Genomic DNA, 27,642 nt, shown 5'->3' with positions numbered 1-27,642 from the left:
TGAGCATCTTCTTTGACATGAATGTCTATAAAATCACAGATTTACTGTGCTAAATTTTCCCTAATACTTTTCTAATACACAGGAAAATAAACGCATACCTAGTAGAGTATAGAATCGTCAATGATGCCACTTGAATATGTAGCATAACTTGGGGAACTCCAGATGCTTCATTACTGAAGTCACGTTTTATGGATTGTACCTATTTGTTACACATAGAAGGCTGGGGCCTCTAAATTCAGAACTGTAGCCCCCTCCACACAAAGGTGGTAGCTGACTAGGGTGACCAATGGGTCCTGGTTTGCCTAGGACTTTTCACTGCAAGTTCCATCTCTTGGGAACCCCCTGAGCCCTGGGCACCTTATAACTGGCACACGCATGACTGAAAGCCACCATCTTTTTAGATTTGGCTCAGTTAGTCCAAAGACCTTGGGGCAAGGAAGCAATGGCAAGGAGGAGACAAATAAAGACCATCCTAGATGTGGAGGTAGGAAAACCGGGCTTAAGAAACAGACTCTACTGCTCATTTACTACATAATTGTCTTAATTTGGGTTTCCTAAGTAGCAGACCCTGAAATACAGATCCGAGTGCTAGTAGATTGAGAGGTGACCCCAGGAAACACATAAAGAAATGGGGCAGTGAGACTAGAATTGAGAACAGCCAATAAAAGATGCGCTATCACGCAAGTTAGTTCTGTGAGTAAATGGGGCCACATCCCTTGTGGGAACCCCAGGAGCTAGAGTGGACGGCATGCCTCCCTGACAGGATGGAGAGGGAGCTGGGGTATTTATACACCCGTTCCTGTTGGTCATTTGTTGAGAACTGCTCTTGGGGATGTTAATTCTCCAGGACTTCTGGCCTGCGATGAGTGCATATGCAGAGTGGGCTCCCTCCACTGGAAGGAGCCCCTAGGCAAAGAGATGGGATGCTGGCAGTGGGAAGCTGCTCTAGAGAGCACAGCAATGGAAATGCCTGAGGGGCTGTGGGCAGACACCAGCCAGGTCCCTCCAACAGCCTTGGGCAAGGCAGTTTCCCTTCTTGAGTTTTATTTTCGCCAATCATGTGAGAAGCTAGAGTTTGAGGAAAGCTTCCTAAAACTGTGGACATGGACCACTGCCAGAATGAGAGATGATTTTAGTGCTACATGGACATAGCTTCAAATAGCGCTGAATCCTGATTCGTTCAGTCCTTCTAGAAATATGGATGAGAAAGTCTACCTTGGGTGCTATTTTGTCCCAAACACTTCTTTTCTCTTGCAACCTCCTCTTTTTCATAAAAAAGAGCAAGCCCCAATGCAAAACCCAGTCTCTAGAATGTAATACTACTGTTTTCTTTTAATTTATTTTTATGGTTAGTTTCTATTTATGGTATGTGATCTTGGTCTTTAAATGAAAGTCAAACTGGTTAAAGACAAATATTAAGCTAATAACTGTACAGATGGGATGTTAATATGGTAAAAATCACGAGGGTGAGATACTGAGTAAAATAAACTCTAAATGCTCTCCTGATTCAAAAGTTCAGTGTTTCTGTGTTCTTTGAGAACCTTGCTGTTTTGGTGAAACTCTTATTGTTGGTCTTTTGGATCATATGTTAAACCTTCTCAGTGTTTAAGCGTTTAATATCTTTTCCCTGTTACTTGTGTGATGAGTTCTTTGGTGTACCGAATAGGGAAAAACTACGATTAACGGTTGTATAAAGATGGCCAGTCTTGGTTACTTTTCTGAAATATGCTGTGGTAGGCTTCCTCAGCACCTTTCATTTCTGCCTAAAGAGGGATTTTAATTTGGTCGTTATCACTGTCTGCATCAGGCCACAAGTCAGCATCAGCAGATTTGTACTGAAGGCCAAAGAAGAGTTTTTAAGAGGGGCAACTGTGTCCTCATCTTATATTCATCTGAAGTCATGTTTGCAAGATTCAAGGATTTCTGAACAAAGAAGGTATTTTAATAAGAAAAAGTGATTGTTTCCAATCTTGATGTGCTTTGAGAAAAAGAAAGATATTTTAGACTAACCAATTGCATTTAATAGTTGAAGAGAAAAAGCATTGTGAAATGTAATGATTTTAACAAAGAATACTGTGATTTGAAGCAATATATTCTAAGCATAGTCTGTTTTATCCATAGCAAATCTGAGTTGCAACATTTTCTGGAAAATAGGTCAAATTCTGAGTATTTTGTATAAACATTATCTCCCACTAGAGGGCGCTCTTTAGTTGCATATTTAACATTCTCTTCCTTTTTGTAAAAATAATAAAAAAAAATGACTACAGTGCTATGAATTCTGATACAATTCTCCTTGAGCATGTTATGAAATTTTCTCCCAGACATTGTTTTATTTTCAGCTTATGTGTGTGAAATTCCACTTTAAGAAGTATAACATGATCCTGAGTCTTTCAATATGTATAAAAATCCCCATGGTATTATGGTACGATAGAAGCAAAGACATAAGTCTAAATTACTGTAATCCCATAGGTCTTTTGACTATTGTTTCTCTATATATGTTACTGCACAAAGAAAATTTATTGTAAATATTAATACCGTCCGCTTAGATCCTTTGTGAAAAGACAAAGAGAGGCAGTGTGGTCTAGGTGGGTGATTCTGCCGGTTTTTCCAGAGTGATTTTTGTTATCTAAGCCAATTTTCCAGGACATTCTTTTAATTTGTTTTTCAGGATTTCAGTCTGTTTAGCTTGTATTGTCTTAGCTCTCTGATAATCATGGCTTACTTTTCTATTCTTCTAAATTCTTTCCCTTTCTCTTTAGATTTGGGCTTCTCAAACTATGCTGTATGAGATGCTAGTATTCTTGAAACCCCACTGAGGTATGCTGCGTTTAAAAATAAATTATGGGGCTTCCCTGGTGGCTCAGTGGTTGAGAGTCCGCCTGCCGATGCAGGGGACACGGGCTCGTGTCCCGGTCCGGGAAGATCCCACATGCCGCGGAACGGCTAGGCCCGTGAGCCCATGGCCGCTGAGCCTGCGCCTCCGGAGCTTGTGCTCCGCAAAGGGAGAGGCCACAACAGTGAGAGGCTCGCATACCACCAAAAAAAAAAAAAAAAAAAATTATGACTTTCCCACCTGATTTTCAGAAAAGTAAATTAATCAATAGGGGTTTCTCAATTTAAGTTGTTTCAGTGCTTTACATTTTTCTTAAACTGCTACAGTTTAAGGCTATAGTTTAATATGATATTGACATAATGCAGACATGCAAAATTTAGTTATTTAAAGTTTTATAAATTGATTTCCATGGTGTTCTACAAAAGACTTCATCTGCATATGCTTGAGAATTCTAACTTTGTCCTGAAATTACAATTCTTTTTTAATTTTTGTAATTACACATATAATGTAGGAACATGTTTTCATAAAAATTCAAACAATAATCATTTCATGACATAATTTTTAACATAGAGGTAAACATTATAGTCCCTCTTTATCCCTTCCTGAAAATCCTCATCCTTCCTCAGAAGTAATCACCGTTCACATGTACATGTACAGACTGCAGACATTTCCTATGTGTATCTGTACTTTAAAAATAAACTGTTGGAATGAATAAAGAAGATGCAGCACATATATACAATGGAATATTACTCAGCCATAAAAAGAAACGAAACTGAGTTATTTGTAGTGAGGGACATGGACTTACAATTTGTCATACAGAGTGAAGTAAGTCAGAAAGAGAAAAAGAAATACTGTATGCTAACACATATATATGGAATCTAAAAAAAAAGGTTCTGAAGAACCTAGGGGCAGGACAGTTTTAAAGATGCAGATGGAGAGAATGGACTTGAGGACACGGAGAGGGGGAAGGGTAAGCTGGGAGGAAGTGAGAGAGTGGCATGGACATATATACATTACCAAATGTAAAACAGCTAGTGGGAAGCAGCCGCATAGCACAGGGAGATTAGCCTGGTGCTTTGTGTCCACCTAGAGGGGTGGGATAGGGAGGGTGGGAGGGAGACGTAAGAGAGAGGGGATATGGGGACATATGCATATGTATAGCTGATTCACTTTGTTATAAAGCAGAAACACACCACTGTAAAGCTATTATACTCCAATAAAGATGTTAAAAAATAATAAACTGTTAGCTTTTATTACTTCTACCTTATGTAATTATAGCCTATGTATTGATATATTGCTTTTTCTAGTTAACAGTGTGTCTTGGTGACCTTTTTATTTTACTATGTGTGGACCTAACATAGTCTTTACAACCATTGGAGAATATTCCATGGTCTCTGTGGATGTTCTTTCATTTATATTCAAAGATTAAGGTTGAATCCAATTTTTGAAATATTTCACACAACCCTGCAGGGGACACCTTTGTTTATATATCTTTGGTGCCCATGTTGATGGGTCTGTTGAATGGATCTCTGGTGGGGGGGCGGTCCTCCAGGATCACCTGAAGCTTGTGAGAACTTGGGAAAGCCCTAAGCCTCCATGTGTGGATTTTGTGAAAAATCTCAGCCTCTGGTTCCTCAAGGATATGACTGCGCCCAAGCTGATTCAGTTTCTCAGAGAGAAGTGGCATCTGAGACCATTAATCTGATGAGGTAAACCTTCATTAAAGAAAAAATGAGAATTCAACTCTGAGTACTTGTTGAGTACCTGATCTGTGTAAGCTGCTGTGCCAGTCATGGCTTTAAATTAAAAAAAAATAAGTTAAATAGAGTCTGTGCGCACAGAGGGCAGCTAGCAGGCAGGGTAAATTGAGAATCCAGCTAAATCTAATCCCAGCCAGAAGAGTGGGAGACAGTGGAGCAGGTCAGAGAGAGGGAGAGAGAGAGAGAGAGAGAGAGAGAGAGAGAGAATCGCCCAGCCGCGGAGGCTCCTGAAGGAGGCGGCATCCCTGATGGGTCTTGAGAGATGGGCAGACCTTTCACCCGTGATGATGAAGGGCAGGGTGGGGAGTAGTTGGAGTGGATGAACTATTGTTTGAAAATGACATGCATTCATCTAGCAGAAAATTTAGAAAACAGAAAACACTCTAAGAAATCCTATTCATTTGCCCTCCCAAAGGGAAACACTGCTATAATTTTGACATAGTTCTTTTGGGTATTTTTTTCCAATGCATATTTTGTAATGGGGGGGGCACTCATCGCAGCTGTTGGGGTCCTTAGTGAGACTGACTCAGCTGACAAGAGCGGATGCAGAGGCCCCCCCCCCCCGCCCCCCCCACCCGCTACCCTGAGAGCATCTGGGAAGGGCCTGATTGATTGCCTGTTAAAAGGAGCTCCAATTGTGAACACTATGAAACCAGATACTCCTTCCTCAGGCTCAGCCTCTGGGATATACAAGTGGCTGATCACCATTTCCAGAAGGCACCATCCATTGTAGTGAAGAGAAAGTCAAAAAAGTGGAATGTACCCATCAAAACATGTTACATCCTTCTACACTTGTCGAGATGTCAATCCACACTGTTAGGGGATTTTTCTCCACAGGGCTCCATCACTCTTGTGCAGGAATGGTGGTAAGGGATAGCTGGGAGGATTCCAGGCTTTCCAGGTTAAGGAAGAAGTTTCTGTTTGCTCATTAAGCAAACTTAAAAAAGATAACATAAGCATCAGGAGGATAGGTACCTCTCTTTATGGTGTTTGTCTTCCATCCTGGAGAAAGTTATCCTCCCCAGAAGAACGGGCCAAATGTCTTCCTCTAAATGTAGCAAGAAAGAAGCAGAAGACAAGTTGATATTTTTTCTCATGAGACAGTTTGAAACTTCAGATCCTGCAATACATTTTAAGTGTGATTTTTAATGGAGTGTAGCCTGGACCAGCAGGGTTTTGACAGGCAGAAGAAAGAGACAGCATCCCAGGGAGAGGTATCAGCATGTATAAAAATGGGATAATAGGTGTAATGGGGGATGGGAGTGACTCTGAATTGCCTGACTTAGATGGAACAGATGGAAACTTCTGAAGTTCCAAAGGTACCGTTACATGTGGATCAGGTCCTCAAGAACTGTGGCAGACACTCTCCATTTTTCTGGCAGCTCAAACCCTTTTTGCATCCTTCCTAGGCACGGGAGATTCTCCACGTTGTAAGAACTGTCACCTACCATAGAAGGCTCACCTTCCCAGCCTCCCTGGCACCTCTTGTATAGCCACAGTCAGACAGCCACTGCAGATCCTGAGGTCCTGCCAGGGAGACAAAGCAGGCACCATGTGGAATGCATTCTGGTGACTGGAGTGGGAACCCCATCCAGGCTCTGGAGGCGGCAGCTGCAGGGACGTTAGGACTGCTGTCCAGAGCATACAGGGTGATGCAGGTGGTGCAAGCTGCAGGGTCTGAGTCTGCAAGGGGACATCAGTGTCCCCCTGGAGCAGTTCTGCAGTGGCATTGTGGGCATTCTTCCTGGCTGAGCTGCCTCCAAGCCTGGTTCTCAGTCTCTCATGAAGATTCCCTGACCACAAAATATCATTTCCCACTCAAAACAGCCAGAGATGGTTCCTACTGCAACTCTGAATGCTGACTTTAGGATGAGTGCCTTTGAGAGTGGTGGGAGACGAGGCTTCGTGAGGTATCTGTGACGTAATTTGACACTGAACAAATGTCTATTAGGACTTGGCTATATAATAATAAAATTTAATTTCTCAGACAATTCAGAAAAGAATGTATTAAGCACATGAAAAATTATGCAGCCTCAGTAATAACAAAATTGCAAATAAAATCCAACATTACTTTTATTTCAGAGAGCTGGAAAAGATTTTTTAAATGCTCGGTGCTGATAAAGATGTGGAAAAATAGACATTTGCGGTTCCGTCAATATAAACGTTTTGGAAAGAAACCTGCAATAACTAGCTAAGTAATTCACTAACTTTATATGGCCATGTGCCTTGATCCAGCAGTTTCACTTCTAGAAATTTACCTAGGGAAATAATTAGATGGGTACAGAAGAAATTCAGATAGATGGGGATAAAAACGTCAGCTTTATTTCTGATAAAAATTTTTTTGGAGGATGTTTTTAGGAGTGCGTCCACCTGGGCACAGCCCACCCAGGGAAAAGCTATGTTTGTCAAAGATTGTTGCCTCAAAGATTGCATGGTTCTGGGACAGAGAGGAAAGGGAGCAAGTTGCAATTAGCCTTTTAATATGTTAGCCCATCCACCTGAGCAATGCGGACCAATGGCTATCACCCATCTATCAAGTAACTCACTCCTCTGTGGGGTGGGAGCAGGAGTGTCACTGTGATTGTGGTCCCTCTTTAGGGAAATGTGAGACACAGAAAATAAATGTACCCTGCCCAGCATCATCGTGTGATTCCATTTTTGCTTTGAAAATGTGTGTATGTTTGTGGAAATAGATATACAAATAAGCCTGAGATGGATGTTTGATCAGTAGTTCTCCCTGTGGGTTGGGACTATGAGGAGGATCTTTAGTTTTTCTTTATTATTTGACTTTCAAAAATACACAATAATTATTTTTCATGAGAAAAAGCTGAAATGTTTCTATTAGAAAATGAAGTTTCTGTTCATATTGAGTGTAATTCTTACTTTATGTAAATGACATCTAGTCATACAGCAACCATCTTTTATAGTTAGCTAAACATTGGCAATCAAGCTGTACAAGTTCCACAATGAGAGAAACGGCTGGGATTCTTCATGTGTTCTCTGCTGTCCTTTCAATGTTTGGATGTAACCCAAGTCCCTCCTCTGCTATCCCTCAGACGCCCTCTTCAAACCCTCTTTATTAAAACCCATTTCTCATGTTTCCATTGTACCTTGAGTGAGAAGTCATTCTCAGTACGTTAATTTACTGTGGGAACACACGAGTCACAGGGAGGTATCAGGATTGAAAAATAAAGTGTTTACAAATAATGATTCTTTGGGGGACTTGAAGGCAGTAAATCTGGAATCTGGTAAACCTGTGTCCCAGATTTTGTTAGGGTCGCTGTTTCAGATGCAGTTCATTAAAATGAAAACTAAAAAAAGAAAAGACAAGAAAAAAGGCAAGTGATTGGTGTAAGAGGATTATTGGTCTCTTTCACTTACCTTTTCATTTTCCCCCATTCAATCAGCTTGTATTTAAGACTAAAAATAAACCTATTTAAACTCACACCTGAAAAATCAGTGAGATTTAGGAGGTAATGACAAGGAGGACTGTATCTTTTGTTTTCAGAATTTCAATACCACACCTGCTCCTTCTACCTCCACTGGCCTCTGTTGAAGTCCTACTTTGTTGCAGGCACATGGAAGACAATGCTAGTTGTCTATCTAGTATCTGTTCTCTTTTCCTCCTTGTTAGCAGAACCCCAACTTTGTTTAAGCACGCAATGTGTCCAGATAAAAAAAGTGCTCTTCCACCGTCTCCCTGGCAACCAGGGGTAGCCATCTACCACAGTTCTAGTCAGGAAGACTGAGCTGGTCTTTCTGTCAAACTTCAGTTTCCTGATACATGTGCAGTCACTTCCTACCTTCCCCCTGTTGTCCTTTTGCCTTTATTATTCTTCCCATCTGGAATACAGATGTGATGACTGGAAGAGAAGCAGCCATCTTGTGACCATGGGGATAAATGCCTTATGCTGAGGGTGATGGAGCAGAAAGAAGGAAAGGTCTGAGGGCTTCACTGACCAGCCCTCGCCTATAAACCTTCAGACTTCCTGTTGTATAAGACAAATAAATCTCTACTTTTTAGGCCAGTGGCTCAGGGTTTTCTCTTATTTGCAGCCAAAAGTATTCTTTTAAAAAACTGAGGGATTTACATAACATAAAATTAACCATTTTAAAGTGAATTCAATTCAGTGACATTTAGCACATTCACAGTGTTGTGCAACTACCACCTCTATCTAGTTCCAAAACATTTTTATCACCCCCGAACCAAAAGAATTCTTAATTGACACAGGTGTTAGACCAATATTGTCTTATTGAATGCTCAACAGTCCTAATAAAGTGGATATTGGTACCAGACATTTTCTATCCAGCATGCCTTCTTCCATGTCCTGGTAACAGCACACAATTTCCCTCTGGGGAAACAATGTCTTCCCCACAGTCTGTCCATGTCATTTGAGTACTGTTGACACCATTATGGCTCCATCATGGGCATGTGGATAACCAGAGCATTGCTGATTTAGGGATGGGCTTAGGGATGGGCACATGACACAATTTGGGCCAACGGTCAAATGGCTGGAGAGGGGTGTTCTATTTTTCATTAGAAAAATATGTAAGCCAGGAGCACCTGGCTGCCATCCTGCTCCCATATGGAGCTGGTCAGCCTGAGTGTGAAGCTGAGATAGGGGAAAACGGAGACAAGAAACAGAGTCACCAGGTCTTGATGAGATTTTTGAGCTTCCAAATGTGGCTGGGTTAGAAGCCAGCTCTAGCTTCAATATTTTCAAATACTGAAGTGAGTTAATCTCCTTTTTCTTTCTTAAACCCATTTGAATGGAATTTCCCATTACACTCAAAAGAGTACTACCACTCACTCAAGAGTATACCGTCCCCGTTTTACAGATGTGAAGCCTGAGCTTCAGGATGGTATAATTTGTCCAAGACCACCCAGCTTTGAACTCAGGTCAGTATCCCTCCAAGGCTTGTCAGTTTACCAGTAAGAAATCACTTACCTACTTCTGTTCCATGCTGGCTGTGTCCAAAGCTGGGAGTTAAGGTCCACCATCTTGTTAGTGAACGCAAATCTGTGATTCTCTTGGGTCCCAGGCCGAAAACACTTGCTGGACACAGGCAAGAAGAAAAGTAACATTTCCTTGAACAGATTAATGGACTTAGTATTTACAGTTAGCTATTTCTGAGTTAGTGACAGCAACCTCTGTGGGTTATTTATTAGATTGCATACGACTCTGAAGCAAAACAGCTTTGATATGGTTTCCCAGTGACCAGATGAACTGTATTATTAGGCAGTTGATAGAGGGCTTCCTAATTACAAGAAATAAAAAGAAAAATCTGAGGGCTTCCTTGGTGGCGCAGTGATTAAGAATCTGCCTGCCAGTGTAGGGGACATGAGTTCGATCCCTGGTCCGGGAAGATCTCACATGCCACGGTGCAACTAAGCCCCTGTGCCAAAACTACTGAGCCCGCGTGCCACAACTACTGAAGCCCGCGCCTAGAGCCCATGCTCCACAACAAGAGAACCCACCGCAACGAGAAGCCATGCACTGCAACGAAGAGTAGCCCCCAGTCACTGCAACTAAAGAAAGCCTGTGCGCAGCAACGAAGACCCAACACAACCAAAACTAAAAATAAATAAATGAATTTATTAAAAAAAAAAAAAAAGAAAAATCTGAGTACTCCTTCCCCTCCAACATTCTTTGCAAAACATGCTTTGCTAGGCCCTGGACTAGTTCACTAAAATGTGTCACTAGCAAAATATCGAAGAGGCAGAAGAGCCTGAAGGAAACAGTTTTATTGAGTGCCTCTGTGACAAAAATATCTTCAAAGGGAGTTCTATCAATTTTATTAAGCTACATTGTGCACTTTTACATGACAAGCATATCAAGCACAATAGCATTTGAATTAGCAATCAGGTTTTAATAGTATTTGACACTTCCCCACCTTGTACTGGCAGAAGCTGTCTCTCTGAGGAGAGATGCCAGAGAGGAAAAGTCAGCCTCCCGTGGAGAGATGGGTGGCGTCCGAAAGTTCATTTGTGAATTTGTTGGTTGTTGCTCAGAACACGTTTTTCCCACAGTAAGAATGGTGTTTAGGGTCCTGTGCTGACACTTAAGAGCCAAGTGAGCCCCTTTTATCGATTACAGGGTTTTGGTTGCAAATAATAGAAACTAACTCTGGTTAATTTAAGCCAAATTACTGGAAGGCTAGCGGGAGCCCTGAATCAGTGGGAAGGTTGAGGGACCAGACTTTCCGAGAGGGAGCCCCAGAGAGCTACGCAGCAGACCCACAGTAATGACGGCCATCACAACGTCTGACATCACCCCGTCTACCAAAAACCTGATCCTTCTCGTGGTCCTCCACCTCAGTAAATGGCTCCTCAGGCCAGCGTGTTGGAATTGTACTTGACTCTCTTATTTCTCTCACGCTTCACATCCAGTCTTTCGGTAAACCTGGTTAGCTCTACTTTCTAAATATATATGGAATGTGATTACTTCCTATTCACCCCACAGTTACAACCCTGGTTCTAGGCAGTATCATTTCTCACCTGAAGTACTACCATCACCTCCTCGCTGGTCTCCCTGTCTTCTCCCTCAGTCTACATTCCACTCAGCAGCCAGAAGGATTAAGTTAAAATGGTTGCCTCATGTCTTTGTAAGTGGCTTGATCTGACTTGATCCAGTTCCTGACACCTCTCCTGCCTTCTCACCCACCATATTTCCATTCCATCCCTCTGCTCCAGCCACATTGACTTCCTCCTTTCTGTTCCTCAAACATACCAAGCAGGCTCCTGCCTCAGGGCCTTTGCACTTGCTCTGCCTTCTGCCTGGAACACTTTTGCAGAGCTTCTCTGTTCAAATATAGTTTCCTCTGATTGCCCTCTAAAATAGAAGCCATGTTTTCCCCATCTCTCTCACAATCTATCCCCTTCAGCCTACTTTATTTTTCTTCATAGCCTCATCACCACGTGATGTTATATAAGACACAGATGTGTTTATAGTCTAACTCCCTCTTAGGATATAAGCTACTTGAATTTGTCTGTTTTCTTCAATTCCATGTCCTCACACTGCACATATTAGGTGTTCAATAAATTTTTTTCAGAGTGCATGGATGAATGCATGCATGGGTAAATACAGGAACAGCCCTGTGGTGGAAACAGACTCATTAGTCATTGTGCTCCCACTGGAAAGAATGAACTCCAATAATTTTCCATTTCAAAAATCACATTTCAGGGAGGGGTTTCTGATGAGTGTATGTTGACTAACAGGCTCATATCTTACCAAAAGGAGAACAGGATGGAAGTCCCATGAGCTTCCCCAAAGGGAAGAGACACTCCCAAAAGGAACCTACTCCTTATTTTCAACAAATGGTAATGGTTCTTGGGACATAAGTGAGGAAGTTCTGCCCACCAACATGTGAAATTACGCATAGAAATGAAATAACTTTCTGTTCCAGTTTGGGATAGTTGATGCTTCCAGTAACCAAAACCCAAGTTAACAGTAGCTTAGACATACAAGGGCTTATTTTTGGGGCATAACAAATCAGTGAGAAGGCAGTTGCTGGTACTGGTTCAGTAGCAACACATCAGCATCTGGGCTGGCATTTCTGTGATCTTCTTGGTCTTTCCCTCATGGTCACAATATGGCAGCCACTGTCCAAGCTTCCTGCCTTCACACATCCTTCGAAGGAAGAAAGGGGTGGAGGACAAATGACACAGTGTTTTCTTCTGGTACATCTCTCTCTAATCACAGAAGGAAATATCCTTACTAGGAGTTGTCTGAGACTTCCTATTTTCTCTTTTTGGTAAAACTGGAGGACTTGGGACAATGCCTATTTAGCCTTTCCAGTCTCTATGGTAAGAGTTGGGCGTTGAGAAGGGTGTTAGAAAAAAAAAAAAAAAGCAAACAACTCGATTTTTAGGGACTTCCCTGGCAGTCCAGTGGTTAAGATTCCGTGCTTCCACTGCAGGGGGCCCAGGTTCGATCCCTGGTTGGGGAACTAGGATTCCGCATGCTGAGAAGGGTGTTGGGAATGCTTTTAGGTGGTTGACCAAAGCTGTCTGCCCAAGATCAAACAGCTAGAGGGTTAGGACTTGATTTAATCTGAGTTTTGTCTGGTGCCAAAGTCTATCTCTTGGGCTCCAGGTTAAATTGCCTCTTGGGAGGAAGGTTTTGTTTTCCCTTTCATTTTGCTTTGTTTTGTTTTTAGATGCTGTCTAGGTAGCCAGACACAAGTGGCCATATATTATATGATTCTGTTGATATGAAATGTCCAGAATAGGCAAATCTGCAGAGACAGAAAGTGGATTATCGGTTGCCAGGGTCTGGGGAGTAGCAGTGAATGAGGGAGGGTGACTACTAATGGGTATGAAGTTTCTTTCTGGGGTGATGAAGATATTTTGAAATTTGATGGTGGTGGTGATTGCACAATTTTATGAATATACTAAAAATCACTGGATTGTGCACTGAAATATAGAATTTTATGGTGTGTGAATTATAATAAAGCTGATATTTAAAAAAAGGTAAATGCTGAACATATAGTTTTTGTAACCCCCTACATTTAAAAATACACCAGGATCTTCAAAACATCAAAATGCCCTATGCCTCTCCTGCCCTCTCAGGGCTCTTGGGCATATTCACCCCTGCTGAGCTCCCTGGGGTCCAACCTGTCTATTAACTTCCCCTGCCCTCCTTTCACAGATCAGCACTCATTTCTCTCATTCCTTTTAGGTTTCCTTTCTAGGTATTTTTCCATATGTACTCACACATGAAAAACAATTTATTTCCCTCGCACTCTCATGACCTCATTAAATTGCAAATTCCATGAGACGGTACTTGACATTATAGCTAATATTGTTTCTACGTAGTAGTTGCTCATGTGTTGCTAAGTGGAGGGTCTGATTATAAAAATATTTGAGCAGGACTTTAAGAAGCTCCATAGCAATATTAGACTAGCTGCTTTAGGATGGACATTCTCAACCCAGGCTGTGCTTTAGAACCCCTGGGTAGCTTTTCCAGTGCTGGCGCCTGGGGTCCATGCCCAAAGCTTCTGATTCCATTGGGATGGCGTCAAGGGTAAACCTAATATTCAGCAAGAACTGGAACAGTGGTTTTCAAATGAGAGTGATTTTACTCCCTGCCCAGGGCACATTTGGCAATGGCGGGAGGTGTTTTTGGTTGTCACAGCTTGGGGAGAGGTATGCGCTGTTGGCATCTTGTGGACCAAGAGAGGCCAGGGATGTTGCTAAACAACCTGCAACGCCCAGGGCAGTCCCCACGACAAGTAATTATCTGGCCCCAAACGTCAGGAATTCCGAGGTGGAGAAACCCTGGGTTAGAGGAGTCAGAGAAGCCTGGCTAGCTGCATCATACGAGTTTAACTCTGGGGCAGATGGTGGAAAGTAGAAACGCATGAATACTGTACCCAGGTAGCCAAGTGGGTAACCATGGGGGTTCAACACAGCTTTGAGTTTGGTCTCCTCATGTGTTCCATGGATCCAGACCTCCTTTGTTGATAAGCTCATCTGAAAGCAAGCCAGAAGTTAGGTTGTTAAAATTCTTGTTATTTTTACATGCATTCTACAGCTAAAAGCCATCAACTGTCAACCACGATGAGCAATTCACGTTCAAAATGAAGAACTTCTGACAATTACCATGTGTCTTTATGCCTTCGGCATGCTTTCAGAATTATTGCTTTCATTATGGAGCAAAACTTGGGCCACAGCAACACACTCCAGACAACAGTACGCCAGCGTCTGTGATAAGGGGAACAGTAGATAAGAACAAACATCCACAGGCTCAGGAGAGAAGCCTCTGTGGGCCGGGGTGAATGCCCAAATCAGACGCGGATCACTCCAAAGCCATCGAAGCAACAAGCATCCTATACACCTTGGGACAAATGTTGACTCTGCGGATTTGTTTGTTTGTTTAAAACCAATCACTTGATATGATCTCATAAGCTATTCGAGAGATTGCTATCATGGATAATGAAAACAAAATGACAGGCAGATAAATTTAGTTGCTGTTTAAGAAATCTTGTAAGGTATTCTCAGTAGTATAAAGATAAGGAAATCTCATAATTGAAAGAGCTGAAAACAGCATTAGCACTAGAGCATATAAGGAGAGTAAGGAAATCAATTGTGGAATGTAGGAAAGAAGTTCAGATAAGGCCGAGCTCCCTTCAGTGAATAAAACTGCCCACTATGAAAGCTAGGCGACCTAGCCTAGTGCTTTTCAACCTAGGCTGACCAATAGAACCTCCTGGACAACTTTAAAAGCTCTGATGCCCAGGCTGTACTCCAGACCAATACAGTCTGAACCTGTGGGGTGGGACCAGGTTACAGCATTTTGTAAAGCTCCCCAGATGGTTCCACTGGGCAGCCACATTTGAGACCCACTGGCAAGTACTCCCTCTCTCTCCCCACTGTGGTACAGGGCTGGCATCTTGGCTTGGCTCACATCATACCCTGCTGCACTTAAACCTTGAGGGACGTAGAGGTACTTTACTTAGTATTTGTAGCAAAGGCGTTGGGACAGTGTTGTGAGCTCAATGGCAGAAATATCCAGTAGCAGCAGTGGCCATGCTACTTGGGTAACTGGGTATTAACAAGAGTTAAGGTCCCTCTGGAGTGACCTTGAAGTGGTTCCTCTGACACAACTTCCCTTGCTTGGCTCCTGCTCATTTTTCCAGCCTTCTTCTCTTTTGGGGGACTTCCTGATTTCCTGCCAACAAATTAATTTCTGCTAAGTTAACCAGATTTGGTCTGTTACTTGTCGCCAAGAACCCTGATGGGTATATTTATTGAACATTTTCTTGAAATTGACAAATTAAAAAAAAAACAACCTGTTTCAGCTTCATCCTAAGTAATGGTATCCATGGAATCACTTTAGATGTGTTAGTTTTATTTTTCTGAATATACATAAAATAAATACACAATGTTAGAAGTAGACATCTCTATGCTACTTAAAACTGTCCTGTACCCCAGCTGTTCATGAACTACCTTTTGGGAAAGGTTGCGTTAAGATTCTTTTAAGTGCAGTTAATAGAAAGCGGGTCTGAGTAACTTAAGCTGAAATAAGGAATTTATTGGGCTTTCTCATAAAATCAAGGAAGCAGCCATGGGCAGGGCAGCCACAGGGCAGCTTGGGACTTAATGAAGGCTGTGGCTCTTTTCTCTCAAGTGCTCCCAATAATGTGGTTTAACTCGAAGACATCTCCCGCTGAAACCTGCAAATACAGGGGAGGAAGAGGTTCAGTTGTGGCCAGGAGAGGCAGGCCATGGTGTGTAGACTGCTGCTGGGGGCCCTGGTCCATGTCTAGGGGCAGTTCCCAGCGCAAGGTCATTGACTGGAGCAAGGTAACCGCCTGAAGAGGTGCCTTCCACATTACAGGAGAATTCACACGACCTGGTGGGATAGACTATACGTCAGGCAGGATATGTTCAATGGCAAGTGACAAAAAAAAAAAAAACACCCAAACCCCCCAAAGGAAAAAAGGGGCTTTACTGACTCAGAAGACTGGAATGTGTAGGAACGAAAACCGGCTGAGTCATTGCTGGATCCAGGTCTCAAATGGTTATGTCAGGACTTAGTTTCACCTCCCTCGCTCTCCCCGGCCTCCAACCCCGACCCCACGTTGGCTTCATTCTCGGACAGGTTTTCCCTTCCTGGCAGCCCAGAAGTTCGGGGATTATTTGTCCTCTGTAGAGATGCCCATCTCAGTGCCTGGAGCACCTCTCTTGAGTAGTCTGAGCAACATCTCAGGAGAGATTCTCATTGGTCAGGCAAAAATAACCTGTCCCTCTGTGAACCAATCACTGTGGCCCTGGGAGGCTTGGCCCACACTGAGTGGCCAGGCTTTGGCCAAGTATCCACCTTGGGTGGGCTGTGGGTGGGGTCAACTCCCGTCAAACCACATGGGCTGAAATCTGGTAAATATTTAGTAACTGGCTCTGGGGATGGGCAGGGGACATTTCTATGTGCAAATACTCCCACCATGCCTGATTTCAGACTACCTGCACAGTCTCAAATGGCTTAGAAGGTTGCTAAAAATTTAACAGTCAGCTTTCATGAGCTGGTAAGACAAGGGAGAGGTGGCAGAGGCCAAGAGATAGTTTACTAAAAAAAAAAAAAAATCATCATTCTAGCACCAGCACCAGGATGATGGGGAATACGGTGGGCCAGACAAAGCCAACAAAAGCACCCTACAGAGAGTAAAGAAACTTCCATTTATTTTACTAGATATCTATTGAGGTGTATTTCCACAAAAGTGCTAGGAAGTGGGTTCTAGAGGAGAATTCATTGATCCGTCACTAAGTATTTATTATCTACCAAGGACAGAGCCTGTCTCAATTTTGGGGCACAGAAATGAACTCATCACCTAGTGTGGGAAGCCAACATGTCACAAAAGGTAAAAGATATGGTAAGTGCTCTAATAGAGGACAGGTGTTAGTGGAGGGAGCAGGCAATCTAAACAGGGAGGGAAGGACTAGGGGACATTCCAGAGAGCAGGACTTATCTGTGCTGCTTCTCGCAGGATGTGTGAGAACTTGTCAGAGTAAAGGGGTAGACATGCCAGGCTGAGGGTACAGGGTTTGCAAAGTCATAAGGGTATGAAGTAGCTCTAAGTGGTTTCAGATGACTCACGTGGGAGGGGGAGGCGGATAGTTGGGGGCTAGATCTTGCATGATGTGTTAAGGATGTTGGATTTTATTCTGCTGCCATTGAGAGCAATTAAGGTGTTTCAAACAGGAAGAAGGGTCATGATCCAATTGGCATTTTAGAATGGCTGGGCAGCTGTGTGGAGGACTGATTCTAAAGGAGGGAAATTGAAAGCAAGGAGATCAGTAGGAATTTAGGTGAAAGAAGGTGGGAGGAGCAAGGAGGTGAAGTGGAATCAACTTGGTGGCCCATTGGGTGTGAGGGGGAGGTGGAACCAGGAACTCACCATTTCAGTCTAAGAGTAGCTTTAACCCATTTGGAAAGACAGGCTTATATGTAGGAGAGAAACATAATACCTACATGCTAAGGAAGTAATGCCTTAGAAATAAAGTGTCTTACTGGTTTAATATCATAAGCTAAAATGATTCATGATCAGGAAGAAGAGAGATCCATATTGGTTGGCACAATTCAGAAAAACTCATGGATGAGGTAGAAAGGGATGGGCTCTAACTAGCAGGGATTGCATTAGTCAGAATGAACCAAAAACTGCGGTGCTGGTGACACACCCACACTCCTCGTCACTTTTGGGTTCAGGGCTCAAATGATGATGGTGAGATTCCATCTTCCCTCCCCACTGCCCTTTCTCTTTTCCTCTGGGTTGCCTTCATTCTCAGACAGACGTACCCCCTTTATCTGGAGAAAAAGAAAAAAAGTCCCCTTTTTTCTAAAGAAAGGGGATCTGAGATTTCAATTTTTGAGAGATTGCAAGTTTGAAAATATTTTTATTCTTGAGTAACAATTTGGCTGGTTACGGAATTCTTGGTAAGAGATACTTTTGCATTAGCATTTTGAAGAAATGTATTGTCTTCCAGTTTTCAGCATGGCTGCTGTGATGTGTGATGATGCTTTTCTAATCTCTGTCTCTCTGGGAAGTTTTCAGGATTTGAAATTTTATGATGATATAACTTGGTGTGGACTTCTCTCACTTACTAAGCTGGGTAACTAATGGGTTCCAAACTTTCTTGTTATTTCCCCCTTTTCACTCCTAATTTTTAGTATTGTTGTTTTATAAAACTTCTATTATTTGGATGTTGTATCTTTAATTTTCTTCTTAATATTTTCTCTCTATTGTCTACCTCTTTTTCCTTAGTTCTACTTTCTGGGAGAATTCTCACCATCGTCTTCCAAACTATCGTTTGAATTTTTAAATGTTACACTCTTTTAATTTCCAAAAGCTATTTATCGTTGTATGCATTTTATTTATGAATGCTTTAACACTGAAGATATTTCAGTATTTCTGACATTTTTTTCTTGCACATTACACAGTCTCTATTTCCTTAGCGTTCCTCCTTTTCCCCACGTCTTCATCTCTGAATTTTATCTTAGAGGTTTTTCTCAAATACATGTGATGCTTGGATGTCCATCTGTATTTTGAAGTGAGGCACTAAAAGCACACTCAACGCTTTACGTCTGGGATGACTGCTGACAGGTAGGCCTCTGAGTGGGAGCAATGGGCTGTGACTTGCCTGTTTCATGGAAATCCCCCAGGATGTCAGTATCTGTAGTTTTCCTTTCTCTTAGGTGAGTTTTTTTCAGAGAGGAAACAGTGAGCCTCTCACTTGGGAGGGAGGTGAGTGCTGACCTGGTAGCCCAGACTGGGAGCTGAGCAGAGACAGGATGGTGAGGGTCTTTGTCAGTATGCCTGCTTGTATCATAAAGGGCTGTCACTCTCAGCCTCCTTTGTGCTGGGTGTCCTTCCCTCCAGAGTCTTTAAACTCATGCCCTTAGTAACTTTCATTTCTGTAGGAGGAAGGTGGGGGAGGAAATCCTTAAGAGTTTTCCTGATTTCACTCCAAGCCTGCACTTCTGCCTTCAGAAGTAACTGGTGCCTCCCAGTCTCAAAGTTCTCCAGGTGCTGGAGCTGAACTGGCTTCACGATGCCTTCCCACCATCCAGTCCTGGGCTAATGGGAAAGTACTGGGACCTAGTCACTTACCACTTGTTCATTCATTTTCCATCTTTAAAAATGTGGCTGACATTTCTCTCCTGTCATTGTCTGTTCTCCCACTCTCTTTGTCCTTGTGGAGTTTATAACTCTTTAATCCCTTTACCATCATTTTAGCATGGTTTTGAGAAGAAGAGAAGATAAACCGGTGAATTCAACCCACCATTTTAAACCGAGGTCCTTTAATATACTTTCTATTCATTTTTAACATGTCCATCCATCCCCCTCTCTCTTCACTGCTGCTCCAGACAGTCGGACACCTTGCTTGAGCTGTCCTTGATGGCTTTGTTCAAGTCGTTTCCTGTTGAGTATTTCACAAGGTCAGCATCCACAGAGCTGAGGTCAGCCCCCCAAATGTGCAGTCACAGGAACTTTAGAAGAGCATCTTATTCCTTGTAAATGCTGCCCATCATGTCCTCACCCGCCCTCTTTCCTAACTGGAAGGGGGAAATGGGGCATGACGGAAGAGACTGTGATCTTTGTGACAGATCCTACAGTCATACAAAAATGCAAATGGGAGCCACAACATGGCTGTCCATTTTTTGGTTTTATTATATTTTGAAAGCCTTTTAATTTTCTTTTTCTGATAAAGCCTTTTGAAAAACACTCAATTCTAAAAATACTCCAACAGTGTAGAGAATCAACACAACCTTCCCTAGCTTGTCTCCTTTAATCCTGTGCCTTATCTTTTATACATTTGGTTTGTATCCTTCCATATCTTTAATGCAGACCTTTATGCTTGTACCAGCATATGAGAGTTCATTTATTCATTTAACAAGCAGTTATTGAGTCTCTATTTTGTGCCAGGCACTGATACAGCGATGTAAGCAACATGTTGGTGAACAAGACAGGCCAAATCCCTTCCGTTCTGGGGATGTACGTTCTAGTGAATGTGTAAAGCTTTAAATATCCAACACACTTTACATCCACAAATACACACACTCACTGGCCATATTATGCATAGCTTGTTTTTTACTAATCATCTAGTACATCTTTCCATATTAGTACCATAGATCTTCTTTATTATTTTTAATGGTTGTGCGGTGTCTCATTATATGAACCCATCATTTGTCTACTCTCCTAATAATAATCATTTAGATTACTTCCAATATTCTTCTGTTACAAACAATGGATCAAGCATGATTTGTGCAAATATTCCCCTATTGATCAACCTTGAAGGGTTTCCAGTTTTCTATTTAAAAATCTTTAATTTTACAAACAACTTTGCAAAATTGATTTTGTACATTTAACTTTGTACTCCTGTGCAAGAATATCTACAGTGCGTGTGTTCCTAGCAGAAGAACATTGGGGTCAAATGGAACAGCATTATACATTTTGAAAGCTATTGCCAAACTGCCCTAAAAAAGTTTGAATTTATTTAAACTCCCACTAGCTATGAAGGAGTGTGCCTGGTTCTGAAAAAGGTGTTTTTGATATGTATGGTGATTTTTTTCATTTTGCCACGTTGCATTTCCCTAGTTAATTTAAATTTGACTGTGCAGGACTGTATGCTTCCAGACACTGCTTGATTTACACCATGTGAGATTTCTTAACAGACTCTCTCAAAGCAATGTGGACATTAAAAACTTATCATTTTCCTTCCACTAGATCTTGAACAAACAAGCTAAAGAAACTTGGTCTCAGACTCATCTTTGAAAAAGTCATTTAATGAAAAAAAAATCTAAGAAAACCCCCCAACTATACATCTATATATAATCTTCAATCACTTTTAATCCATAACAAAATGTTATCCTTCAGTTCATATTTAGAAAAGCAAAGCAAATTTTATGTGTAAGATCATCTCTATCTACTCTCTCAATAAGCAATCTCAAAGATCTCTATGCAGGTTGTGGCATGGTTTGGTTGTAAATGAATGTGCATTACTAGACGTGAAAACCAGAGTCATCCAAACGTGGTGACTAGGATGGGCAACGTCAGACATCACAATATGAACAACGGTCACTCACAGCAACTTCAAGAAGTTATCTCCAATCACCTACCTTCCTTTCACAGAAGAGCTTTTCTGTAGGGTTGCTCAAATCAGATCCTTGCTCCTTTAATTTCTTTCTCTCTAAGCGAATGCAAATTGTGCTTGACTTAACCAAGCAGCTCTGCTTTAATTTGCTGGCAAGATGTGATGCGTAACCAAAATGGATTTTTAGGCCCATCAAATGTCTATACTATATGGTTCAAAAGCAGAGTGACCTTTACGACTTGCATTGTGCATTGCATATCTAAAATCAGAGACCAAGATTGGAAATTCTCACACTATTTTCCTTCATTAGAGGAGAAAACAGAATTCAGTTGGACACATGCACTAAAATTAGATTCTTAAATAAACAGCCAAGGTCTTAATAATTCATGCAAAGACACGGGGAAAAAATGAGGAAAATAATTGAGCAATGGCGGGCAAATACCATGTCGTTTTGTACTGCCTCACACTAATCATTGGTACCGTATATCTCTGATATACAGGTTTATTAATGAAACGAAAAGGCATCTACTATGGATAAATAATACATCATATGGCATTCACATATGCTATGTGTAACAGAGATCAGTGACACCTATCAATTCATTTTAAATCAGGTCATGCGTACTTCGCTCAGTCTGCAGTTTGTCAATCTCTACTTTCTGCTTAATAGACGTCGTGGTTTGCTGTGCTTAAAAAAAAAAAGGCACTGTAGTGAGGAACCAGGTGAGATATAAAAATAATTTAAAAAATCAGCAAGACTCACTCTGCCTCCGTAAAGGCAGCCTAAACAGTGATATATTTGTACATTAATCATCACTAACATGGGCTCAGCCTAGAGATTTAGTGAAAGAATTCAGCAGTGCCATTAAGAAATGAAGACATTTTGCAAACTTTTTTTTTTCAATTCTACAAACCCATTAGGATATTTATGACTCTGGATGAAGAAGAATTAGTATCATTAACATGAAGGGGTTGTCAGGGAGGTTACAGGAAGCCAGGGGTCATGGGACGGGGGGCAGGAAAGAAAGGCATAATCCAAACTGAGAAAGTAGATTAAATAGAGATTTCTAAAAAAACAGAAAATAATTAGTGGTATAACATAAATAGACATCATTAGCTGTAGTAATGTCTATGACAAATAAATAACATTTGAAAACAATAAAATTCGTGGTAATGTACTGTGTTGTAATATTGCTGGCAACATGTGGGAAGCCTCTGACAGATGTTCAACAGATGTGGCAATTAGCAAACCTTATGGTCATGCCGGTAAGATTATTATGCAACACATTCTCCAGCAAAATTAGATGATTTCCTTCTTTGTGTGGCTTTATCCACGTGGAGAGTGAGCTAGTCTAATGTTCCATTTAAGCAAAGTCGTTAGCTGATATCTCCTCAGCCACATACATATGCAACTGTGTGTGTGTGTGTGTGTGTGTGTGTGTGTGTGTGCATACATATACATATATATTTTTTGATGTCTTCTGAAAGATTTAGAGTAATTCAGAATTTAAACAAGAACAATATCAATTCAGCTGTGTAGCAGATACTTCAATTATAATCGCTAATGGACAAATTGAGAGATAAAAAGACTTTTCTATCATGTTGAAATTCAATGAACAGTTTTCAATTAGGCTCAGGATATAAAAGGAAAAAAGAAAGCGACTTTTCCTTGATGTTTAACATTGCTGAGAAAGATGAGAGGAACTTTGCTTTTTCATTATACTGAAGAGATGCATATAATGCGGCATATTTAAATTATAAATCAGGTTGCTATCTGCCAACTGAAAGCAATATCAATTAGGACTTAGGTGGATTAAGCTTTAAAATGCCTTATATTTAATGACAAAAGTATGACTGTTAATCTCCACAGCCATCAAAGGGATAATTTAAGGCAGCAAGAAATCAAAGAATGATGCCACAAAAATAGGCCCTTGCAGCTTTTTGGATAGTATTATCGTAATTAATGTACTTCGGATGACTTTTTTGTGGGCTATGGGCTTTCACAAAAGCATTTATTGCAGGCATAAAATATAAAACTCTAAAGAGTGGGTTTGACTAAGGTTGACTGGAGGGTCCTTACCCTTTCTGCTCAGTAATTCCTGTAAAATAACAGTTTCATTTACAGGCGCAATTTATAATGTTGAATTTATGCCAGTTCATCTGATATAAATCATGGTAATAGCATGATCTATTGTATGTCACTTGAGCGAATGCAAATTAAATATTGTTAAATTAAAGAAAAACTGTTAAAATAACATTAGGTTGTAACTAGAGCTGCTGGAATAAAGGAAATGTGGGGTTAAGGATGAAATTTCACTATTGTAGGTCTCAATCTGATACTGGAATGTGTTGCCCAAAACAAATGTACATATGCAAATAAAAAAATGGGAATGTGGAATTATGGACAAAGTTATAAATCCACTCCAGAGCATCCTTTCATTTTGATTTCTAACCACAACCCTAAAAATTAAATAGCTGTTTTTGTACTGGGTTTTGCTTCCTACAATTCTTTAATGTCTTATTCAGCAACTGGAAATGAAGTTTCTTTTGTAATTACTTGGTGGTTTTTTTTTTCTTTTGAGTCATAGGCTTTTTTTTTTCTTCCAGGAGCACTTTCAACAAAGCTATTGTTTATTTACTTCTCCAGACCCCAGCATCTCTCTGTTAACAGGCCCAGAGAAGAGAGCACAGGGGGTTAGTCGGTTAGGCAGCTGCTGCTGATTCTTTTCATTGCTTCTACAGTGATACGTTGTGAGGCCAAATCAGCAGAGCCGATTACAGCTTCAATTCTTGAATGTGTTTCTGGAAAGCCTGGGTCATTAATAAGCAGAAGTCATTAAAATGCATCTATCAGACAAATTTACTTCCTCCTACAAATAAGAATTCTCTTTATTCCACTTCAGAAGTTGATTACAACTCGTGTTCAAAACGAACCAGAACCACTGTGCTAAGATAAATTTGGCGTGGGAGGGTGGAAGGAAGAGGGAAAGAAAGAGGCGGTGGGAGGGCACAGAGAGGGAGGAGGTGAGAGGCAGGCTAAGATGAAACAGGGAGTACCGGCAATATTATTTCCCTTTTACTTAAAAAAATATACATTACAAACCATATCATCAATGGATCACACTTGGCAAGGAATAAGTTGGGGATTTTGGTGTGTGTGTGTGTTCTGTTTCACGTGTAACCTAGCACATTGTCAGAACTCACTAAATGTTGATGGATGACAGGGTGACATACCCATTATAACATCAATTAATTTGCTGTCAAGAAAAAGTGGGTCCTTCAAATTATCCAGCCATAATTGCCTTGGCTTTGCTAACTTTTCCCCCCTCCATAACAGGTTATATGAGTAGTTAGCAACACATATGCTTCAGAAATATTCAATAAAAGGCTGCATTTTTTTCCCACATGCCATGATAGAAAAAAAAGATATAATGATGTGAATATGTGGTTATCCTGATAGACCAAGGAAGCAGCATGGGGGCTGTAAAAAGGAACACTGATAGTAGTGCTGCATAAACCGGGTTTGAAGATGAGCTGTAATATTTATTAAGCACTTATTTGCCAGGTATATACTAACCAGGGCCAGGACTAGGGTAAGGAAAGTGAGGCACTCACTGTGGGTACAAAATTTAGGGGGGAGGGCACATCAGAAAATTCAGTTATCAAGATAACTCATATTTTGTGCAATATTTTAAAAAATCAAAATTAACATAAAATCCAAAATGAACAAAATATCAAAAATTTAAATAAAGACAGTGCTGTAAATAAATAAAGACAGTGGAGCCATATTGAAACCTAAGGCAAAAAAGGAAAATTTGCATTTCCCATATGATGCTCATATGTATTTTTTTAATTGTTAGTTTTTTTTCCAGAACATTAAAGTTGGAAAAAAATACTGAAAAACTGACAAGCAGTTGTATTAAAATGCATAACATTAAGTTTAAATATTTTATTTGTACCCCAAACAGAATTGATGATAGTTTCACTTTTCTCCTTGAATGGAAGTAAAACCATCATCAACATTTTTAAAATCTAATTCAGAAAAAAATTAACCACTAAAAATATATAAAAGCATGTTTATGGTAATGTATATTTTTTTGTTTTGACTAAGAATCCAGTATGCATTCACACAGAGTTGTTACTGATCCTACTTTTGCGTAACATTTTGATATTTTGTTCATCATGGATTTTTTCCGATAACTTTGTTTTTTTAAAAAAATGTTGCATCAAAATATGATTGATCTTTTTTTTTTAAAAAAATAAAGTTAACACTCTTTTGGTTTTGTTTTGGTTTTTTTGGCCGCGCCGTGTGGCACGCAGGATCTTAGTTCTCTGACCAGGGATCGAACCTGCACCCCCAGAAGTCGAAGCACGGAGTCTTAACCACTGGACCTCCAGGGAAGTCCCAAAATATGATTGATCTTGATTACTGAGTTTTTTGGCATCCCCTTAAGTTCTATGCCTGAGGCAAGTGCTTCATCCACCTTTCCTAGTCTCAGACTTAAAGCACTTTATATATTATTCATTTAATCTTTCAATACACCCACAAGGTAGGCCTTATTATTATGCCTACTTGCAGATGAGGAAGCTGAGTGGCAGAGGACCTTTCAGTGCCGCCCGCCCCCCCACCGCCCCATTCCCTAGGCATTCTGTGGCTCTGCCCCAGGGCCTTCTCTGGTCCCCAGTGAATGGTCTTATCTACATGGGTATAGAGGTACTGCCCTGTCATTACCCCTGAGAGCAGCCCTCCACCACTGCTGGCAGAGGATGAAAATCCCCCCATCCCCCTTCCTTGCTAGGCGGGGCAGTACTGAGGCTTGTCTCCTGGAGGGCCTGGCAGGATTGTGTCCAGTTGTCCCCAGCAGTAACCTGCTCCTTGATGAGCAGTAACTTTCCATATTGGGCTCCCTCCCTTCCCTGTCTTGCTTCCTACATCCCCACCAGTGCTTCTGGGGAATCACCTCCCAAATAAACTACTTGTCCTCAAAACCTGTCTCAGGGTCTGTTTTGGGGGAACCCAACCTGAGATACTGTTGTACAGAGATATTGGTTAAGTAACTCATTAAGTTTCTATATTTAAGATGATGTGGGAGAGTAGGAATTCACACCAAGGGAGCCAGCCTCTAGAGTCTGTGTTCCTTCCCACACTCTGCCAACAGCTTGGTGAACTCTGGCCTGTGGGCCAAATCTGGCTCACTGCCTTTTTCTGTCTGGCCATGGGCTATGATTATTTTTATCTTTTATAATAGTCAAAAAATAATAATGAAAAATTACATTTCTTGACATGTGAAAATATGAAGTTGAAATGTCACTGTCTATAAATAAAGTTTTATTGGCACACAGCCGTGCTCATTCATTTACATATCACCTGCGTATGCTTTCTAGCTACAGGGGCAGAGCTGAGTAGTTGTGACAGAGACTGAATAGCTTGCAAAGCTAAAAATATTTACAAACCTTTATGCAACAAGTTTGCTCAGCCCTGCTCTATGGCCTTTCTATTCTAGCTTTGTAGCTTATTAGTTGGGTGGCCTTAGGTAAGTTCCTTTACTTCTCTGAGTCTCATCTCAGATTTTGTAAATATAAAATGGGATAAATAATTGCTCCCTTATAGTACTTGTGAAGATTTAACATTTGAGGTAATATTTGCAAAGCTCCTTGCACACAGCTCACTTCCTGTAAACATAATTTCCATTTCTACCAAAGTAAACTTTATGAAAATATTGTTATTTAAGTTGTCCCTTAGCCTATGAAAACCCTATTTAGTAACCAGCAGATTTTTCTGGTGGATTGGCCTGGAATAGTGTTTACATTCTATAGTTAATGGTGGGCCTAATTGCCTGTTAGCTGCAGATTCCTTTAAAGTTGGGCAAGACGTGGGAAAGCAGAGAAAACAAACGCATAAAAACAAAGCAGCATGGAAAATGTCAGGGGTAGTATGTGAGAAACTGGAATCAATATTCAAAATGCATGCATGTCTCAATTTTTCTTTGTTACTGTGTCACTGTTTGGAAAAGTCTAAATTATGCTTGCAAAAACTTAACATGCATACATATGTATGAAAGTATACAATTTAGCAGGGATGAGACAGACACACACAACAGTAGGTTTTGCTTAGAGTAAGAGGCAGAAGCAAGTAGTAAAATTCACTTCCTTACACAAGTGGAGGAGCGGGTCACTGAAGCAGACCCTTCTCAGGGATGTATAAACTGATGGTGGGAAATTTAAAGGGTGTGTCTACATTTCTCTTAAATCCATCTCCTTTCCCCATTCCTACAGTCCAGACTGCCTTCCTCTCTCCTGCTTATGGCTTCCCAACCTGGTCTCCTTCCCCCCAGTGGTTTTCAACTGGGGTGATTTTGCTTCCCAGGGGATTTTTTTTTGTCATAATCACGAGGATGCTACTGATATCTAATGGGTACAGGTCAGGGATGGTGATAAAATCTTACAATGCACAGCCC

The 27,642-nt window shown here is 41.1% G+C and overlaps 1 protein-coding gene across 4 annotated transcripts in view; it reads right to left on the bottom strand.

The window, feature by feature from the left end:
• Positions 1-27,642, bottom strand: part of LOC307197581 (uncharacterized protein) — a 52,361-nt gene that overhangs the window by 17,343 nt on the left and 7,376 nt on the right. For 2 of the 4 annotated variants that reach the window (XR_013831454.1, XR_013831456.1), the window contains exons 2-5: positions 14,198-14,299; positions 13,969-14,068; positions 9,543-9,650; positions 5,569-5,641 (exon numbers count right to left, since the gene is read on the bottom strand). Coding sequence is in view for 1 of the 4 variants with exons in the window: in XM_079943633.1 (XP_079799759.1) it covers positions 5,606-5,641; positions 6,056-6,120; positions 9,543-9,650; positions 13,969-14,068; positions 14,198-14,200 (312 nt within the window). In the remaining 3 variants the exon portion in view is untranslated. Of the gene's footprint in view, positions 1-5,568; positions 5,642-6,055; positions 6,121-9,542; positions 9,651-13,968; positions 14,069-14,197; positions 14,300-27,642 lie in introns of all 4 variants that reach the window. The other 2 variants (XM_079943633.1, XR_013831455.1) reach the window with 2 other exon arrangements.

This window comes from Stenella coeruleoalba (assembly GCF_951394435.1).
Source record: "Stenella coeruleoalba genome assembly, chromosome: 15".
NCBI classification, from domain to species: Eukaryota; Metazoa; Chordata; class Mammalia; order Artiodactyla; family Delphinidae; genus Stenella; species Stenella coeruleoalba.
The sequence above is the reverse complement of the archived record's forward strand: the minus strand, read 5'-3'. Positions and strand labels throughout refer to the sequence as shown.